Source organism: Belonocnema kinseyi, chromosome 9, assembly GCF_010883055.1.
Source record: "Belonocnema kinseyi isolate 2016_QV_RU_SX_M_011 chromosome 9, B_treatae_v1, whole genome shotgun sequence".
NCBI lineage: Eukaryota > Metazoa > Arthropoda > Insecta > Hymenoptera > Cynipidae > Belonocnema > Belonocnema kinseyi.
Window position 1 is genome coordinate 54,739,376 of NC_046665.1, and position 22,295 is coordinate 54,761,670.

Sequence of the window (22,295 nt, forward strand, 5' to 3'; positions counted from 1 at the left end):
ACCCTTGGTGAGTAACTTGGGAAGACAATGGAGCACCCGCTTGTCGCTGTTGCACCCCCTCCCCCATGGTATACGCCCGTGTACTGTACACAACGCGCCAGTTTCAAGCAGGCGGTGGTCACTCAATGCTTTAGATGTGTCCCAACAAAGTCGACGTTGGAGCCATCTAGCGTATACTCATGTCCCTAAGGTAAGATAATAGATGACCTTTCAGATAACCTCGATAGACAGGTAACAGACAAGGTAATCAGATAACAGGCGAGTCCCCCGCTTTCCGCTCCTGCCCCTCGCGGCACTATAGTACCGTTTCACTGTATAGCTCGCTCGACTTTCAAGCGAGAAATAACATTTTATTTTCATTTACAAAATAAAACAACAAATAGGATCTTTTCGGGAAAAAACGAGCTGAACCGTCCGGTACTATTGCATTTAGATCATGTGCTTAAAATGTGGCGTTCAACAATTCAACCGTTTAGATTTAGATTGCCCCTTGCGAATTTGACATCCGTTTGAAGCGCCTTAAGGTTTAAGGCTACGTCTTCATAAAAATGAACATACAAAGATAAGGCAACCTCCAGATCCCCTTCCTTTTTCCTTTCTTGTTTATTTTTATTTTTACTAGGAAACATGAACGCAATTGTCCTCCACAATTTTTAAATAAAAATAATAATGAAAAGAAAAGCAGACAATATTTTTGTAAATTATTAAAATTTATATCTTAACTATAGAAGCACCAAATAATATTTTTGTGCAATTAATAGATAACTAAACTGTTGCCATGCTGTTAAAAAAAATTTTAAGATTTAATTCAAAATAAGCAATTTACAGTAAAATTGTTCTTGTGTATAGATTGGGAGGTTTAATTATTAAATTAGCATGTAACATTATGTAAATATTACACTTTTAAACCTTGTTTTTAATAAGCAATTCGCTTTTACCTTTAATTTTTAGCAGTTCAAAGTGGAATTTTCAATCTTCATCATTTTTAGCAAAATCTAAATCCAAAAAAATAATCTAGAACTGTTGAAAGATTCTAAATCTTGTTCAAATTATAATGGTTTTTGTTAAAAAATAAACATTTTCGATCTAAAACGCCAATGTAACTTATTCTTTTTTTAATTATGAATCGCCTTTGAAATCTAATAAATTATGAACAAAAGTGGCAATTTTGAACGAAAAACACGAACAAAGTCTAAAATCTTTCAAGCTTGTAAAATTTATTACTTGACATAAAACCGATTGGATTTAATTCTAACGATTTTAATCAGTAAAAATTCTGAATTCAGGTTCACAACAACAAAATAGCCAAATTTTATTAAAAAATTGTAATTATAATTGAAAATATATATTTTTTTAATACCAATAATTACCTAGGAAAACAACTACCATAACGTAAAAGCGAATTGTTAAAAATTTTCTTTTAAATTTAATCAATTTTTTTAAAGTAACCAACTTCATGTGAAAAACGTTAACATAACCTTAAATTGCTTCCAAATTATAAATATTCTTTTTAATCTATATTTAAATCATTGAAAACAACTAGTGCAATCTAAAATGTACAACACTTTTTTACCGTTTTTTTAAATCTAATGATTTTTTACTACAGTTCAAATTATAATGATTTTTGTTTAAAAATCTCAATTCTGGATGTAAGCCGCTAACGTAACTTATATTTAAAAAAGAACTATGAACCTTTCGAATCTATTAATTGCTTAATAAAAATGTATTTCTCTGACAAACACTGACAGAATTCGAAATTATTTTAGCTGGTACAATAGGGTGGCTCAAAAACGATTTTTTTCTGAGGTCAAAGATCCCCCCTCCCCCATTTTTTCCAAATAAGGAAAAAGAAATTCCCTAATTTTTTATTTTAACATGTGCCGGTTTTGACTTTTAGTTTCCCATGTAAAATGCATGGGGAAAAATCACTTTTTTGAGTTTTTGGAATATTTTTTTAAGGTTTGAAAAAATGTGACGGGAAAGTATGGGGACCTGTAGAGAATTATCCAATGAAGAATTTAATTTATTAGACATATGGGTTTAACACCCCTACACGCCCCCACCAGTACCTGAAAACAAATGGAATTTGTTTAAATATTTTTTTTTCGAAAATTGTGTTTATTTCTTAAAATAGTTATTATTAGTCTACTGGTATATTTAATAACATTAGTTTATTAATTTTTAATTGTTTAAACTAATGGAATATGTTTAAATTTGTTTTAATTCGTTTATTCCCTAAAAATTATTACTATTGGTAAATCGCGGTAAAATTTCAGCCACAACCACGTCTCACGACCGTGAGGTAGGTTGTTACAATCTGTAATGGAATCAATACGACGATCCGGCAAAAGTTTTGTGCATCCTGATAACACGGAGCCACCGAGAATATAAAGTTCCAGTATATGCGGCACTTCTCATTCTCGACAATTGACTCGATTTCCCTAGGAGCATTTAGAGGAGCGATATTAAGGTTAATGCCGTAAGAGTGACAGAGATGGTAATAAAGCACTTTTAGTGCCGCATTGTGCCTTTGGATGTAGGTCGTTCCGCATTTTTAATGCAAATATTATTTTAAAAAATTCCGTTTTGTTTAAACAATTGAAAATTAATCAATTAATATTAATAAATACTCCGCTAGACCAATAGTAATAATTTTTAAGGAAAAAACGAATTTTTGAAAAAATGGATTAAACAAATTACATTTGCTTAAACAATAAAAAATTATTTAACCAATGTTAATAAATGTTCCACTAGACTAATAGTAATACATTTTAGGGGAAAAATGAATTTTTGTAGAAATAATTATTCAAACAAATTCCATTTCTTTAAAGAATAAAAAAATAATTAAAAAATGATAATAAATATTCCACTTGACCAATAGTATTACTTTTAAGTAAAAAAATGAGAATACAGTGCTCAAAAGGTCGATTTCATGAAGAATTGGCCGTTTTTGTTTTAAGGGTAGTTTTCAGGTACTCGTGGGGGTGTGTTAGGGGTGTCAAACTTATATGTCTGATACATGAACTTCTTCGTTGGAAAATTCTTTACAGGCCCCCATACTTTCCCGTCAAATTTTTTCAAACCCTAAATAATTATTTTAAAAACTCAAAAAAGTGATTTTGCCCATGCATTTTACATGGGAAACTTTAAACCAAAACCGGCACCTGTTAAGATAAACAAAAAAATTAGAGAATTTATTTTTTCGGATTTGGAAAAAGATGGGAGGGATTGTAAGCCTCTAGTATGCAAAAAAAAATTCCATGCATTTTTGGACCACCCTATTGTACAATCTATTGTTGAAACAAAAATAATTTCATTAAAATCTATTTATTTTTATTTTAAAATACTTGTCTCAGGTTGAACACACCAACATGACCTAAAGTTGTTGAAAAATTGTAAATATTCTTTGAAATTTAATGATTTTTTAAAATAAAAATACTAATAATTACCAGCGAAAAACATTAACATACCATAAAATTGTGTAAAATGCCAATTAGTGAATTTTATATGAAATCTATTTTTTTTTTAAATAAAAATAAGAATTTCAGAATAAAAATACTAACATAATCCAAAATTGTTAAACGATTCTAAATCTTGTTTAAACTAGAATGATTTTTATTGGAAAACCCTAATGTTTGATGTAAAAAGATAGCATAACCTAAAATCGTTAAAAAATGTAAAATTCCAGAAAAAATGCTAATAAAAACGAAAAACGTAAATTTAAGAAAAATTTCTCTTCTTATGAAATCTAACAATTTATGATTAAAATTACCCGTTTCCGATGTACCTAAAACAGTAAGATAACATAACATTGTTAGTTTTTTTTTTAAATTTGAATCGAGACATTAAAGCGTATGACGCTCAAATTTTGTCGGTGAATTATGTTTTTTTTAATGTCCAAGAATTTCGTAGTTCAATTCGAATGTTGGACGTTAAAGAAAAATTTTAATCTTCAATAATTCTGAATGTAATTTCTTAAATTCAAAATTTATTTACAAAATAAAACGTACCTGTCCATGAGCCATTGCTCCTATTACAATAGCAATAGGGTCATCGCTAGGGACAAGATCCCGTGGATTTTTGACCTCTTTTGCACTGAAAGACATTGCAATTTTTCTGCATCCTACTGGAAGATGATTCGTCACAGGATTTTTTATAACTTTTAATAATTTCATTGGACTATTAGATGCACGAACACAGAATTTGTGTAGGAGTTGCACTGTAATAATAATAAGTTTTTTAATATAATAAGTTTATAATTGTTTCGCATTTTTCAACACGATAAACGATATTAAAAATATACTTAAATACATTAGGACCACCCATTAATTAAATAATATTAAAAACATAATTAATCATTTCTTAAATAATTTATTCCTAAAGTTCATGAATTTCAATAATAATTCAAATAAATTTTTATTTTATCTTCTTATACTTAAGTTATGTGCATATTTAGGTGAAATTAATGAGGGTACTATATTAATTTCAATTTAAATCACTAAAAATTAATAACATTGCAAGTAATTTTCTAATAAAAAAATACGCTTTTTCAACAATATATGTATATGGATTCTCAACCAATTGGGATCTGAAATCTTGAGGGCACCACTAGCGGCAAAAGCAATATGGCCGGCGACAGTAGGTAGACGTCTCATAAGATTCACGTAAAAAGATTGAAAATTAATCTCAAGCCTTAAAAATGAAAGTAACAATAGCTCAAATTTGCAATTTCACGAAATCTACACCAACATGTAGAAAAATTGTAGAAGGAGAAAGAATTTTACTTGCAGGACACCTTCTATTTTTGCGGTAAAGAGGTGGAAAATGAAACTTCAGTTTCTATTATTGCATTTTGTTTGTAAACTTCGAATTTAAAAACTCTTGTTGTCTACATAATAAATTCTTGATTTTTTTCCCTCATAAACATTTAAAATGTAAAATTAACTATCGACATTTCAATGAAGAATTTAATTCATATCAACTTGAAATGACAAATCAGTAGTAACTTTTTTCAGATTTGAGGATATGTTGATACTGTTATACATAAAATAATATTTTTATTTAGAACGTGCTTTGATTATTTTCATTTGGAATGCTGAAAAATCATTAAAGAATAAAAACGATAAATATTTGACGATGATTATAACTTTTTCTTCAAACTTTTTTATTGACAGTGGAACAAGCTTGAAAATCCGTTTGAATTTCGTGCATTTTTTTACTTTATTCTGTTTTATTTCTCGAGCCATACTATCAGTAAATGCTGTAAATGTACTATAAGATTTTTCATGTTTTTTTTTTTTTTTAAATAGAAGTTTATTTACATTTCAGAAAAACCGAACAGTTTCTTCCTTTCGAGCAATAGAAGAGCAACCAAACACACAACAAAACACTTTGCTCTTCGATTTTCGTGGCGAAAACTCCATTAATAAAGTTTGATTTATTTTATTTGTAACTTTTTATTTATCACTTTTTATTTTTATCCCGGTTTCACTGTAAAAAACACTGTAAAATCTTTAGAAAAATTATTTTCGTATATTCGCCTATACTTCCCATCAAAATTTACCTACGCTCAGGGCTTTCCGATTCTGTCACCAGGTGGCGTATTCGAGTATTTCAGATTCCAATAGCTTGATTTTGGAGCTAAAAATGATTATATTTCAACAAAAAATGGAATAGTTAAATTTTCAGTAAAAAATTCTAATTTTTCATCAAACCGATGAATTATCAACTAAAATGATGAATATTTAACTGAAATACTTGGATCTTCAACGAAGAAGATCAATTTTCAAACAAGATGCCTAATTTTAAAACAAAAGATTAATTTTCTACCCAAAATATGGGGATTCTATAAAATATATGAATTTTCAGCGAAATAGTTGTATTTTCAACTAAAAAGGACAAATTTTCAACCAACAATGTAGCAGTTAAATTTTCAGTTAAAAAAATTAATGTTCACACAAACTTATTATTCTTCAATTAAAATAATTGATTTTTAAATCAAAGAGATGACTTCTCAACAAAAATATGTGAATTTTCAACTAAAAAATATAAATTGTAAAAAAAATACAGTTAAATTTACAGTAAAAAAATTAATGTTCAACGAAAGAGATGAATTTTCAGGTAAAGCGATAGAATACCTAATTGGAATAGTTATCTTTTCAATTTAAAAAATCTAATGTTCAAAAAAAATATTTTTTTAAAGTGACCAATTTACAACTAAAATGATAAATATTTAACTACAATATTTGTTTTCACCCAAAAAGATTTTCACTCAAAAAAGACGACTATTCAACATGACTTGAATTTTCAGCTACGCAAGATTTTTCAGTCAAGAGAGAAAAAAATAGTAATCAAACTGTTGAATTTTTTACAAAAAAAAAGTTACATTTTCATTGAAAGTAATGAATTTTCAACTAGAATAGTTGAATTTCGAACGCAAAAGATGAATATTCAACTAAAATGATCAATCTTTAATTAGAATGATTGAATTTTCAACCAAGAAGATTAATTTCTACTAAAAATACCATTTTTGAACTGAAAAAGATCATTTTTCAACCAAAAATTGAACTTCAATTTTTAGTTAATAAAGTTTATGCTCAACTAAAGAGATGAATTTTTAACTAAAATAATGGAATTTTCAACTGAAATAGTTACATTTTTGGTTAAGAAACATTTATTTTCAGCCAAGAAAAGGATGAATCTTTACAAAAAAAAAATGTTAACAAAAGAATTTAACTTTCAATTAGTTAATTAATTTTTCTTACCAAAAAGATAAATTCTGAAAGAAAAATGTAGTAAATGATATTTCAACCAAAAAAGATTTTTATTTTTAATTAAAGTTGTGTTGAATTGTTAGCTAAAAGAGATTTTTCAGTCCAGAGAGAGAAAAATTGCAACCAAACTGTTGAATTTTTAAGCAACAAGATGAATTGTTAACCAAAATTAATTTTCTACCAAAAAAAGAGGCGAACTTTCAATGAAAGAAATGGATTTTCCACCACATACTTAAATTTTCAACTAAAAACGATCTAAAGTTACTTTTACAAATGAAGAATTATGGTTGTTTAATTGTATATTGCAATTTAAAACACATTAAACACGCTCTCTACAAAATTCCCTGACTTTAAACAAAAATCCCTGACATTTACAGATTTTTGCAGGTTCCCTGACATTTTCTAAGTTTTCCAGGCAGGACAGAGACCCTGGGTACAGAAATTTAGACTCTCAATCATTACAAAGTATCGATTAATTTCCTTACCCATGAGACCTGCGAATCTCTTGAACGTCCTGGGAATTCTGGTTTGCGGATTCACTTCTATCAAGACATTCTTTTCTGTTTTAATATAGACTTGTAATAAACCGGCTCTGTTTAAAGGACTATCCATCAACATTAGCAGACATTGATGCGTTATGTCAGGTCTACTTTTACCAGGCTCGCGTTTATCTTTTTTTAAAATACCAGCGTGATCATCGCAGTTTAGAAGTTGAAAATTATTACCAACCTGTACAAATTTAAGATCTTAATTACTAAAACTTACTTTATAAATGGGCCATCAATCTTTGTTACAGAAAATAGTAAGTCTTTCACTTAATTCAGTCAATAGTCTTTCATATTTCAATTTAAATGTCTAAATTTACACAATTACATATCTTCAAAATAAATTATATATCTTAAATGTTAGAATTTTTATGCTAAAATTGGAAATATTTTTATCAATTTTAAAGATTTTTTTAATGGCTCAGTTTAAAGTTGGTTGAAAGTATGTTTTTAATGATGAATTTCATAACAAAATAATCCAAGGCAGATTAAATTTCATAACTATAATTGTGGTTTTTTAGCAAGTTAAAATGCTAATTTTAATTAGAGTTGCAAAGGATTTTCACAAAAACTCTAACATCTTTAGATAATCTTATTAAAAATTTGCCATCGAATTTTTCACAGCCCAAAATGCTCTCAAAACAGGGGAAATAGAATATTTTGTCACAAAAATAAAAGATTTCAAGTCGAAATATATTGAATTTTCAACAAAAATGGTAGTATCTACAACCGAAAAAGATTAATTTTCAACCCCAAAATACGAATTTTTAACGAGAGAGTTGAGTTTTCAAGCTTAAAAGCCGAATTAAAAACAAAAAATTAACTTACAAGACTAAAAAGATAAATTATCAACATAAAAGTTATTTTACAACTAAGAATAATGAATTTTTAACTTAAAAGTTGAATTTGAAATTAAAAAATTAATTTGAATCAAACAGTTGCATTTATAACCAAATAGTGTAACTTTCAAGTAGAAAAGACAAATCTTCAACAGAAATTTGACTTTTGAAACAAACAGCTGAATTTTTCACATAAAAAAATGAATGTTTAATCAAATGATCAAATTTTCAAATAAAAAAGGTTAGAGAGCATCTTTTTCACAATTTTATATCAATATTTACAAAATATTGGTTATAGAACATGTACGCAAAACAAAATTAACATCAGAATTATTGATAAATTCACCTGGTCAAAAACCTTAAAATAAAAAAGTTTAAAATTCAACCAAAAATCGTTGCAATTTCTAAACAAAATTTACTTTACAAAAAAATATAATTTTTTACCAAAAGATGAATTTGAATTTAAAAGAACGAATTTTCTTTTCCAAAATATGAATGTTCCACAAAAAATTTGAAATTATGACCTAAGAAGATGACTCTAAGAAAATTGTGAAATTTTAACCAAAAGAGATGAAATATAAATCAAAAGCAGACTCTTGGATTACATAGAATTAATTTTCAATAAAAAAGATGACTTTTCTACCAAAAGATGAAGTTTCAGCCCAAAAAAAATTACCGTAAAAGTCGAATGTTTAACAAAACAGTTAAATTTTTGACCACAAAAGATTACTTCAACAAAATAGTTTGACTTTAAGCAAAATAATTTATTATTGTTAACCAAACAATAGAATTTTTGACTAAAAGAGATGAATAATTCATTGCCAATAATATAATTTTAACATTTTTCGATTTAAAAAAGTCAAGTTCTAACCAAAAAAGATTACTACAAAAAACAAAAACCGAGCTTTCTAGAAGGTAGTTTAATTTTCAAAACTGGAAGTTGAATTTTCAACCTAAAAGTTCAAGTTTAACGAAAAAAGATTGATTTGCAACAACAAAAAAAGACGTTTGTACCTAAAAACATGAATTTTGAATAAAAAAGGACGAATTTCCTACCCAAAAAAACGAATGTTTAACAAAGCAGTTTCATTTTAAAATAAAAAATTAGTTTTTAACCACTAGTAGAATTTTGAACCAAAAGAGTAGATTTTTTAACCAGAAGAGATGAATTCTGACCCTAAAATATAATAGTTGAGTTTTAAGTTAAACGGAATTAATTTTCAACAAAGACTATTTTCCTGCCAAAAGATGAATTTTAAATCTGCAGAAAGAATTTTCTCTCCTGAAAGATAAATGTTCAACAAAACAGTTGAATTTTCTAAAAAAGAATGAAATTTTCCAAGTCGAATTTTTAACCAAAAGAGATTAATTTTAAACTCAAAGCTTAATTGTAGACTCATCTTAAAGAAAAAAAATTTAACTTCAGCAAAAAAAAAGAATTAATTAAAAACCAAAAAATTTTTTTTTAACAAAATAGTTGAATTCATAATAAAATAATTACATTTTTAGAAAAATAGTTGAATTTCTAACTCAAAACAATTAACTTACAACAAAAAATAGTTTGTTTTTCTGATTGGGTTCTAAGTTTCTATTTCAGTTAACAAGCAAGTTTCTTGAAATCAGGGGGAAAGAGAGAAATTCTTTAAAAAAGGGAAGTAAGGCAAAGAGTTTCCCTGAAGGATTTACAAATTGTTTCGATTAAAATAATAATGCGTATAATTTTCAAATGAAAATAAAATTTCAACCGTACTTTATTTATAGGTATAAATACACAATAAATGTATGCTTAGGATTGGAGTGAATAGGAAAATATGATAATAATTTAACTGCGTTTTAGACATCAAACTGTTACTTTAACAACTTCTTAAATAGAAAATTTTTGAATAATATATCAATAATTTACCAAACATAACCTTACTTTGACAGACTCTAACTGGGCATTTTCCAGTATTACGATGAGTCGTTTCTCCTGATCTTTCATATGAGCTACTTGGAGATGTTTTGGAGCAGGATCAAATTCATATTCGTTGCTTTCTTCGCGATCTTTCCTCTTTTTCCCCATTTTTTAAAAACAATTTATTTTCTTTGCACAATTTCCCTGTCTCTCTTTACTTGTACGCACGTGATCAATTTATAGGTTAGAAGAAACCATGGACATAGGAAACACGGGACTATAGGTATGCCACTGCGGGGATGATGCAATGAGGGGAGGTCCGCCATCTTTTGATGTCCAGCGAAAATATGGCAGCGCCCACATGTTTATATTTTCTTCAGCCCCCTGCTTCGACCGTATATGTGTATGGAATGGTAGTTTTCTTACGATCCGGACGGGAAATCTCGGCAAAACTAATCCAACAGATGGCGCTACAAAAAGTAGGTCTGTCTTTTTCATTGAATTGCATTACGAAAAAGCAAAAATAATTAAAAACTTGATGCTGTTTGCAAATAAACAAAAAAAAAATATATATGCAAAAATAAGTGTAACTATTACCAATTATTTCAAAAAAGAAAATGTCGCAAAAATATGTAGTTTAAGATGAATAAAATTTAATTTTGAGATACATTTTGAAAGCAGTTCGAACTTCATATTTCTATTATTTATTTTTCTGATATTATTGATTTTATTATTCGTTCTAGTTAAACAAAATTATTTATTGTTGAAATTGTTAATGTAGCTAAGGAAAAAATTAATAATATTTAAGACCTCAATGACAAAAATATTAAAAACATATGCATGATCAGAAGAATTAATAAAAAATATATTACTTATATCCAATATAAATATAATAATAATTAAAATATGTGAGACTATACAACTTAAGTTGCAAAGTAAAGAATCTTTGTACCTTTAAACTCTTAACAATTTCAAGTTTTGAAGGAAATATTTTTCAAAAGTAGTGGTAATTGTAATTAAAATTTTAAGGGAATCATTTGGTAAAAAGTCAATGTCACGAATGATGAATGAGAAAATGGATTTAATTTTATGTAATATAATGTATATATTTATTTTAATTGAACCAAACATCATATATATATTTATACAGTTCAATAATTTATTTGTTGCTTAATCTTGAAAGCTTTTTTCTCGCTGCATTCAGCCCCTAATAATTTTATTTAAAAATTGAAAGGAGATTTTAAATGAAATAGTTAATTATATTATTGCAAACCTTATTTCTGAAATAAACAGACTATAAGCTAATAAAATCTATTAACAAACGTACTGTACTCATGACGCACGGTTGGAGGAATGCATCTATTTTGTTATTAATAATTTTTCCAGTCAAAGTATGAACAAAGTCTTATTATCGGTGAAATTGTTTGTTTTTTTTTGCTAAAAGTGCTTTTAATTAATGTAGGATTAATGTAGAAACAATTTAAAAATTATTTTTGTTATTAAATGTCATCATTTAATAAGAAAAATAATTTTTAAATTTATCGCATAGACATTTTTTTGCACTAGAAATGTTTTAAGCTATTGGACGAATGACCGCTAGTCACAAAAATTTCTAAGAAGTTAACAATAACCACTGTTATTAACAATTCTTGTGACAAAATATTTAAACTCAAGGTTTTATCAAATTTAAATTTTCTTTAATGGTCAAGTCGGGGGGTTATTGTCAAAAGATTTTGTATTGAGTGAATCTTAGCATGCCGTCTTATGATTCATTTCCAATCTATTACGATTGAAAACCCGACTTTTTCCAAGTGAAACTGCCAATATTGGGAAATTTATTATGTAAATTTTTTATAAACATGTAAGTTGTTATATTCCACTAAATATGATCAAAGATACATTTTTTTATCAATATCCGTAGCCATTGTAGCGATTAAGGAAAATAAAAATTTTGATAACCTTACATTTGAATATTTTGTCACGAGAATTATTTATAACAATGGTTATTGTTAACTTCTCAAATATTTTTGTGACTAGCAGTTATTCGTCCAACAGCTTAAAACATTTCCAGTGTAAAAAAAAAAAAAATTCTATGCGAAAGGAGCAAAATTTTGAATTTGTTCATCTAATGTGTTTACAACAATTTAAATTGTTATATTTGATCAAATATCATGAAATATTTATTGTTTGAAGGAATACCTGAAGTTTTTCTGGCGCTTGAAGGAAATAATAATTGTTTAAATCTCGAATTCTAATATTTTTTCACAAGAATTGCTTATAACAATAGTTATTATAAACTTTTAAATTATTTTTGTTATTAAATGTCATTCCTACATTAATGCGAACCACTTTTAGCAACAAAAAAATTGTACTAATAATAAGACTATTTTTTTAATTTGTTCATCAAATTTGTTTGCAACAAATAAATGGAATGATAAACAAACTATTTGTATTTTATGAGTCCCTAAGCATTAATTTAAGACAATATGAAGCTTTCCTGATCAGTTATTAAAGCGTAACAAATTGTTATGTACAACATTTCAGTTTTTTCATACTTTGAGTAGAAAAATTATTAATAAACAAATAGAGAAGACAAAAGTTCGGAGCATCCAGCTGAACAAAAAAAGTGAATTTAAATATATACATTATATTAAATAATTTTAAATCCATTTTCTCATTTATTACTCTTTTCATTGTCTTTTTACCAAATTATTCCCTCAATCATTTTAATTACAATTACTATTACTTTAAAAAAATATTTTCTTCAAAACTTAAAATTGTCAAGATTTTAAAGGTACAAAGATCCTTTACTGAGCAACTTAAGATGTAGTCTTACCTATTTTAATTATTATTATATTTATATTTGAGATACGTCATATATTTTTTATTAATTTTCCTGATCATGTATATGTTTTAGATATTTTTGTCATTGAGGTTTTTAATATTATTAATTTTTTCATTAGTTACATTAATAATTTTAACAAAACATAATTTTTTTTATCTTTAACAAATAATAGAATCAATCATATGAGCAAAGTAAATCAAAAAAATATAAAGTTCGAACAGTTTTCAAAATATATCTCAAAATTAACTTTTATTAATATTAAACTACACATTCTCTTGACTTTTTTCTTTTTTTAAATAATTAGTAATGGTTACTCTTATTTTTTCATATATATTTTTTTTATTTGCAAACAGCATCAGTTTTTAAAATTATTTTTTCTTTTTCTCAATGCATTTCAATGAAAAAGACAGACCTACTTTTTGTGGCGCCATCTGTTGGATTAGTTTAACCAACAATTCCCCTCCGGATAGTAAGAAAACAGAAAAGTGGGGGCGATGCATGGGGCTGATTTTCTTGCACAATTTATCGGCAAAAAACGCTCGTGCGCATGATTATGTGGCACATCGTAAGATGGCGGCTCGCCCCACTCATGAAATTCTCCCTCCTCCCGTGAATTCAACCCCGCTCGTAAAGTTAGGATGGCATGTCTAGTCCCGTCTTTCCTATATCCATGGGAGAAACGAAAACAAAAAGCCATTTGTCGACAAAACTTGAATTTGATTGGTGATAGATTTTCCACCAACCAATCAATTTCTCAGCCGCTAGGTAGCGCTAATGAGTCTAGTCCAAGTTCTTCGAAAATTCAAATTTCATAAATGAATTTTTTTTTGTTTTTTAAATAAAAATTACCAATAAGATTTGCTAGTTTATCTATCAAATAATGTTCAAATAGCATTCAAATAGTTTCAAAAAATGAAAGATTTCAAGTGCGGTTGGTCTTGTTGCGAAGTTCTGAATTTCACAAAGATCAGATTATTGCGTCAACTGAAAGATTTCAAAGTATTTTTCAGAAGTTGTCTAGTTTTTATAGCGAAAACTAAGAAATACCATATTTTTCGGCTTAAAAGTCCAACATTTTTGCAGAAAAGTCGTGTTTCTGGCTTAAAAATGTAACAATTTAGTTGACATTTTTTTTTTTTTTGAACAAGAAATCTTTTTGCTGGAAATTCTACTTATTTAAAAAAAAATTCTTCTTGTTTGGTTGAATTCAGCTGCTTTTCTATCAAAAACTCAAATCTTTTATAGTTAAAAAATCAACAACTTGGTTGAAATACTTTGTTAGAATTTATTGATTGAAAATGTAACTATTTTGTTGAAAATATATTTTTTTATCGGCTAAAAAATTATTTTTCTTTACTGAAAAAATAACTATTTTATTTTTGGTAAAAATTTATCTTTTATAATTGAAAAATAAACTATTTGTTTGAAAACTTGACCTTTTTGATTCAATTCAAAGGTTTTTAATTTTTTGTGGAAATATCAACTACAGTGAAACTCTTCTATAGCTCCGATTTCGGGGCTGACGTTGGGTGGGAACTAACTCATTATAGCCTGCTCCACTTTTGTTTGTTCACGCCTGACTGCTCACTTGAGTGACAGCTGCAGATCCCGCACAACCCGCGCAGCACCTGTTACACATACATGCGACGCGGCGTCAATTTTCAGAAGGGCTATAGAAGGGAGGGCTATTGAAGAGTCTCACTGTATTAAATTTTATGTTAAGAACGCAACTTTTTTTATGGAAAATACAACTGCTTGGTTAAAAGATGAAACGCTTTATTAAAAATTCAAGTGTATGTTGAAGATTCATCTCGTTGCTTGTTGAAAATTAACATCATGTACGTTATCCAAAATACATCTCTTTTGTTTGAAAATTAATCTTGTTGGTTAAAAAATCACCTATTCGGTTGAAAAATCATTTATTTATTTGAAAATTTAACTTATTTTTTGAAAATTCGTGTTTCTCTTGCTTGAAGATTGATCTCTTTTAGTCGAAAATTCAAATCTGTGGTTAAAAATTCACCTTTTTTAGTTGATAAGTATTCTTCTCCTTCAAAAATTCATATATTTTAGTTAAAAATTCATTTTTCTTCTAAAAAATTTAACTAATTTGTTAAAAAATTCGTCGTTTTTGTGTTGTTAACAATTTTTTTAAATTAACATTTGAGCATATATTCAGTTGAAAATTCTTCTTTTTGAAAGAAAATTATTTTTCTTGCATAAAAATTCATTTGTTTTAGTTGAAAATTTAAATATTTTGTTGAAACTTCTTTATCTTGATTCAAAATTATTTTTTTATCTGATAATTAAACTATTCTACTTTTGATTCAAAATTTATCTTTTCAGTTCAAAATTTAACTGCATATTTAAAGTTTGTACTTATTAAAAAAAATTATATTTTTCGTTGAAAATTCATTTCTTTTGTTGAAGATTGAACTATTTTGTTAAAAGAATGTTTGTTTGTTGACAATTATTTTTTAAACTGAAAATGTAACTATTTAATTTTTGGGAGAATATTATTTCTTTTGTTTCAAAATGTTTTAAAATCCGTATTTTTTGTTTTGTTGTAAAAAATAATTTTTAACTCAGAACTTTAGTATATTTAGTTTAAATGAATTTTGAGTTGAAAAATGAATTTTTTACTTCAAAATTCTTTTTTTTTATAGAAAAGTGTTCTTCTTGTTTGAATCGAAACTTTTCATATGTTGCTGAAGTTTCTTTTCCTTGATTACAAATTATTTTTGAAACTGAAAATCAAACTTTTCCCTTTATAGTTGAAAATTCATCTTTTTTAGTTCAAAATTGATTTCTTTGGTATTAGAACTTTTTTGTTGACTTTTTTTTTTATTTGAATTTTATTTCTATAGTTGAAAATTGAACAATTTGGTTCAAGATTCGTTTTTTGTTGTTGTTGAAAATTTACCTTTTTTTATTTGGAACTTCAATTATTAATCTTGTTTGAAAATGCATAATTTTGGTTGAAAAATAAATTATTTAATTTTTGGTATAAATTTACATTTATTATTTGAAAATTCAACGATTCGGTATCAAAAATAGAGAAAGTTATGAAGACACATAGTTTGAAACGTTAATTCAGTAGGCAATCATGTCATATTTGTGAAAATAAAAACTACACAAGAAAAATTGACCCGTAATTAAAATATTAAATTTTGTCTCTTCAAAATGAATGAGTTACAAATTTAATTTGTTTTATGACTAAACTATAAACTGATCATACTTCGTATTAACATTTTTTTTCTTGATCCGATTTGAATTTTCGCGGAACTTAGACTAAAACGATTAGCGCTTTCAAGCGGCTAACAAACCTAGTAAAATCCTCTCTTGTCTAATCTTTCTCTAGACTCATTTGAATTTCCCATTTCATAAATAATCTGTATTTTTTTAATAAATTATTTGGAGTGGATGTGCAGGTAATAAAAGCTTTATAAAAGTGAAAAAACCAAATATTAATTAATTATGGAAAGCAATTTTGTTTTTCACTCGAAGAGCAGACGACAATTTGTCTAGAAAACCGCCATTATTTGGGACTTTGAGTGGAACTGTGTAAGTACATTGGTACAACTGTGCAATAGACGCTCGTGATTCCGCGTAAAAAGCGAACGAAATATTTGAAATCTCAAGTTCTAGGAAGGTAATATATATTTATATATGTCAAGTGTGTATCTTAATTCATAGAAATGTATACATTTTTGTCTTGGGTGTTTTTTTATGTCGAAAAGAGATTGTTGTTTTCAGGACTAACCTTGCTAAGGTTTAACGGGGAATCCCCGAAGAACATGTCTGTTTAATTTTACGCATTATAATTCCTAGTTTTTACTTGATGAGATTTTGAGTATTCTGTCCATTCTGTCTTTTTACCATTGTGACGAGGGATAAAAGTATGTATATTAAGTTTTACTAATCACAGGATAATTTTACAAGTTCTGTCTCATTTTAGTTTAGGGGCCGTCCATTCAGGGCGTTAATAATTTGATAGATGGGATCACGCTATAAACTTTGATTGTGGTGGGAGAATCAGTGGAAGGCGGAAGTAACGTTGAAACATGCTTTCTTTTCCTTTTCTTATTTTTCGCTTACATACGAACTAAATTAATAGAACAAAAAAAATCAACTACCTTTGTTTGAGAAGTCTACTATTATATTTTTGGTTCAAAATTCTAGTGTTTGGTTTAAAATGCAATCATTTGGTTAAAAATGCATATTTTTTTGTCAAAATTTCAGCTTCTTGGTTAAAAGCTTTCGTAAAAAATTCATTTTTTCGTTTCTAGGTTTATCTCATTGCTTGAAAATTTAACTATTCCATTAAAAAAAATAATCTTCTGGTTTAAAAAAATCATATTTTGGTTTGAGATATTTTTCTATTGAAAATTGATATTTTCTAATTGAAAATTAAATGGTTTGCTAAGATTTCGTATTTTCTGGTTGAACGTTAATCTTCTTTGTTGAAAATTCATCTTTTTTTTATTCAAGATGCAACTGTTTGGGTCTAAATTAATCTTGTTTGGTCGAGGATACAACAATTTGGTATGAAGTTTAAACTAATCGGTTGAAAATCAACTGTTTTGTTAAAAATTCATCATTTTTTAAAAGATTCATCTCTTTGATTTAGAATTGAGCGTGTTTGTTGAAAATCCAATTTTATTGGTAAAAATGAAATTTTTCAGTGATAATTGCTCTACTCCATTTTTGGTTTAAAATTTAGCCTTTATATTTGTTGAAAATTCAACAATTAATTTGGTAAAAAATTCATTCAGGTTTGTAATCAGCCCATCAACATGCATCAGTATACGATTAATCAAAAATAAATAAAAATAAAAAAACCTGTAACATTCAATCTTGCCGGCGCCGGCAGGCTAGACACTACGTTCCTGTCGCTACCTTGCTAGAAATATGCTTTCTAAAAAAAACGGTAAAAAATTGTCGGTACCGGTAATTTTTTTTTACCGGTACCGACAATTTTTTTATTGCCGGTGTCGACAGTGTATACACTTCGTTTATTAAATTAAAAATTTAAATTGATATGTACTCTTAATATATCACTGTGTTACTATTCAGCTTCACGAAACTATGCTAGGTTTATATTTTAATCTGAATAAATTCCCGACATGAATTTTCATGGGTGTTATTTCATAAAGTATGTTTTCAAAAATTCTGCCGTCATGGATTACTCATTGCTGGCAAATCGCACCACACTGTATTGACGGGTATTTTTATTGAGAATCATTGATAGCTTTGTATTTATTATGCTTTTTATATTAACTTATTTTAAGTGATATTGCCTATGTATTAAAAAAATCCTAGAAAGATAAAACAATTTTAATCAAATACGAAAGTTAAAAAATTTATTTTAAAAAATTAGATATACTAAACTACGCAAATTAAAGATGTAATTCTATTTTAGAGGTTTGTTATGTTTGTGAGATTAATTTAAATTATTGAAAAAGATCTAAATTGTTTTAAAAGATCAGGTAAAATACAAAAATGAAAATGTAATTCTGTTTTAAAAATTTGTTAAATTTGTTAGATTAATTTAAACTCATTAAAAAAAATTGACGGGGGGAAAAAACTAAAAATGCCGTCTAGCGGTGGTGGAGACTACTCCCGATTATATCGCAGGTCCTGTATTATCTCTGTATACAGAATTATTCTGGTATGCCTAAGATTACTCCGGATTGCAGAGGATTACTCTGGATTACATACAATTATGGTGGATTGCATCGCCTAAACTAGACTTATGCAACGTTTTAAACCAAAAAGGATTGTTTTTTAAGACTCATTAAATTTTAAAAAAATAGATAAATATTTAACCAAATAGTTAATTTTTTAAACGAAAAGATGGATTTTCTCCCGAAAGAGAAGAAATTATAACAAAACAGTTAGTGTCATTAAAAGAGATGAATTTTCAACTAAAACGATGACTTCAACTGGAATATTAAATTTGTATTTATAAAATAATTTTTCAACTGAAAAATAACGATTTTTCAACAAAATAGTTAAATTTGCAACCAAAGGTATTATTTTTTACTAGTAGTATGCACCTCTAATAAAAAAAATTAGTTTTAAATAAATTAGTTCAACTTTCATTAAAGTCGTTGGATTTGCAACTGAGAAGATGAATTTTTCACTAACACAGACCAATTTCTAACAAAATATACGAATTTTCAACAAAATAGTTGAATTCTCAAATAAATAATATAAGTTTACAATAAAAAATGCAACAATTAAATTTCCTATTTAAAAAACCTAGTTTAGATTAAAAACTAACTAATTTTCAACAAAATAGTTACAGTTTCCACCAAAGAGATTAATTTTCATATGAAGTGATAAATCTTTAAGTACAGCAGTTACATTTGCTATTAAAGAGATGCTTTCATAACTAAAATTATTCAACTACTTAAAAATTATTTTTTTAACAAATTAGTTCGAATTGCCACTAAATGGTTGAATTTTCAACTAAAAAATATAAATTTACAATAAAGAATGGAAAAGTTAAATTTTCCGTAAAAGAACGAATTTTGAACCAGAAATACATAAATAAATAAATTGTTGAATTCTTTACAAAGTACATTAATTTTTACCAAATAGTTGAATTTATAACCAAAACCATGAATTTTCATGGAGAAAGACGAATCTTAAACGAAATACATGAACTATGAACTAAAAAAGATCAATTTTTAACCAAAAATAAAATAGTGAAATTTTCAGTTAACAAAATTAATTTTCAACAAAAAAAAAAACAACAGAATGGTTGAAAACTATTTGGATCACCTATGTAAATTTCTCCGATACTTTGGATTACAAGTGAATGAGATGGATTACTCTAGATTAGACATATATTACAACTGGATTACTGTATTACTCCGCTTCACAAGTAAATTATTCCGGAATACTATTATTACTTTGAATTGCAATGAAACATTCAGATAGTGATCCCTAAGATAGCCATTCCGAGAATTGATGTCGCGATGCAGGTAGAAAAAAGTAGGTAAAAGGCGCGGCGGGGAGTATCGGTGGTCACTCAGGCGTGAACAAACCATAGCTCTTACATCCGTAGCGGCAGTCTCGAGTTTGTTCCCTACCACCGCCAGACCAAAAACCAGCAGAATAGAAGAGTTTCACTGTATTTGAATTATTCAGGGCTAAAACGCGGATTACGTCGGATTGCACTAGATTATTTGGATTGCACCAGATTACCAATTGGTTAACCAAGCGGTCCATCAGTTTACCAAAGTTATTTCCCCTGAGAAATTTATTAATGATTTTTGTCAAGGAATCAATTTTTTTCTAAAAAATCACATTAAAAATATAGTTTGAACGAAGCCGGGATGTACTTTTTTTCTAAATTGATAGTAATAAGCAGGGAAATTAACCAGATTTTTTCTTGAAAATTATAGTGGTTACCCATTGCAGCTAATAGCTGAATCTGTCTATTATAAATCTGATAACGAATTTTTGGAATTATTAAAAAAGAAGATTGACTCTTCTGAAGATACAAAAAAATTTACGAAATAATAAGTTTAAAAAATTTGAAATAAATCGACAGCGCGTAGAGTTCGGTAAAAATAACAACATTTTGGGATTATAAAAAAGGGATCTACTGTAAGTTCTCTTTCCGAATAATGAAGGAAAATTAAAAAAAAATTTTAATTCAGATTTAACAAAATTAGAAATATCTCGACAACAGATAATATTTTACATTCAGCACACTATGAAGATAGAATCTGAACTAAATAAATTAAGTTATTGTATTGATATAAACATGAAATTTAAAGTTATACATTTAAAAAAGTCTACCCGCATCGCGGGCATATTCTCAACTCGCGCGATGCACGCGGCTCGCTTGAATCGATGATTTGAGCGTGTCTAGGGCGCGCGACTGTTGATTTTCGCTCTTCGCGCTCGATAATGTATTTGTCTCGCGCTTTGAGCTCGATGATGCATTCACCTAGCACTACGCGCTCGATATGTGTGCATAGACTTTCTAAAACTAAGGTAAAAGCATCTACAACAGTAATTTGATGATTGTGAATTCTCTTTTGTTAAAGCTCCTTCGGCTTTAACAAAGACATTCTCATCACTTATCTCGTGCTTCGCACTCGAGTTTATCCCTGAAATCCAATGTTTTTTTATGATTTAAACTTTACACATACGGTTTTTTTTATATGGTCCGTTATTTGGCTTGAAAGTTCATTTTCGTGTGTTTTTTGGAATTTTGTAAATGCTTTAACTCTGGTAATTTTTGGTTTTATGAAAAAAGTCATCAGGCTGAATTGTTCAACTTTTTGATTACTATAAATATCCGTACAGAACATTTTTGAATTATGAAAAAAGTGGTCTCAAAAATATTCAAAATGCGCTCGCTTTTGGAATTTTATATACAAAATGGCTGGCTAACAAACTTGACCTTTAGTTTAGGACACTAAAAGAGTGTGCCAGAGGCCAATCTAATAGAATGACCTTCTCTGATGAGAACGTAAAAATGATTTGTCATGAATAATTTTTTGATAGTTCTGTTTTTTGTTTTAATCGTAAAAAATAGCATTAAAACATAAAAAATTAAATTGTTTGAAACCCCACACACGAGACGAAAAAGAAATTAAAACACAAAAGTTGTGATAAGAATATGCCCACGCAGCGCGCAGATTTCTTTTATTGTTAATTATGTTTTTCATAATTAAAGCCAAAACTACGTATCCTATCAAAAAGTAGTTTATAACAAATTTGTAGATCTTTTTCAAATGCACAATTTTTGCTATCATATTTTACCGTATTTTGCATAGTTTGGCCGAAAAATGTAATTTTTGGATTTTTCATTACTTTGTATGCTCTCAAAATTTGAACTTTTGATTTTCCAAGAAAATTCAAAACGTTGTTATAATAATCTTTTAGGACATTCAAAAAGCAACCTTTTTCTTCTCTTGACTTTTTTTTTAATATCGTGCGTTATTTGGCTTAAAATGTTCATTTTCGTGTGTTTTTTGGAATTTTGTGAATGCTATAACTCTAGTAATTTTTGATTTTATGAAAAAAGTAATTAGGATAAATTGTTCCACTTTGTGATTACTATGAATAACCGTACAGAGAATATTTTAATTAAAAAAAAAAAATGGTCTCAAAAATATTCAAAATGTGCCCACTTTTTGAATTTTTATCAAAATGGCTGGCTAACGAATTCGACCTCTAGTTTAGGATACTAAATGAGTGAACCAAAGGCCAATCTAATAGATTAATTGTTTCAAAAGTTATTGTGGAAACAGATAGACATGCATACAGGCAGACATAAAGACAGACGGACATAGAGACACACAGACACATTCGTGAAAATCTGTTTTTCGGATTCAGGGGGTCTCAAAGCTTCGACATTTGACAAAAAGTGGG

The 22,295-nt window shown here is 27.6% G+C and overlaps 2 protein-coding genes across 3 annotated transcripts in view; one reads left to right on the top strand and one right to left on the bottom strand.

The window, feature by feature from the left end:
* The window catches only part of LOC117179367 (ribosomal RNA small subunit methyltransferase NEP1), an 11,302-nt gene extending 974 nt beyond the window's left edge, over positions 1 to 10,328 (bottom strand). The window contains exons 1-3 of one of the 2 annotated variants that reach the window (XM_033371083.1): positions 10,061 to 10,328; positions 7,259 to 7,502; positions 4,011 to 4,219 (exon numbers count right to left, since the gene is read on the bottom strand). In XM_033371083.1, coding sequence (XP_033226974.1) covers positions 4,011 to 4,219; positions 7,259 to 7,502; positions 10,061 to 10,219 — 612 coding nt within the window. In that variant the 5' untranslated portion in view covers positions 10,220 to 10,328. The remainder of the gene's footprint in view (positions 1 to 4,010; positions 4,220 to 7,258; positions 7,503 to 10,060) is intronic. The other variant, XM_033371084.1, reaches the window with a different exon arrangement.
* The window catches only part of LOC117179366 (speckle-type POZ protein B-like), an 86,496-nt gene that overhangs the window by 52,299 nt on the left and 11,902 nt on the right, over positions 1 to 22,295 (top strand). The gene's annotated exons all lie outside the window — the stretch shown is intronic.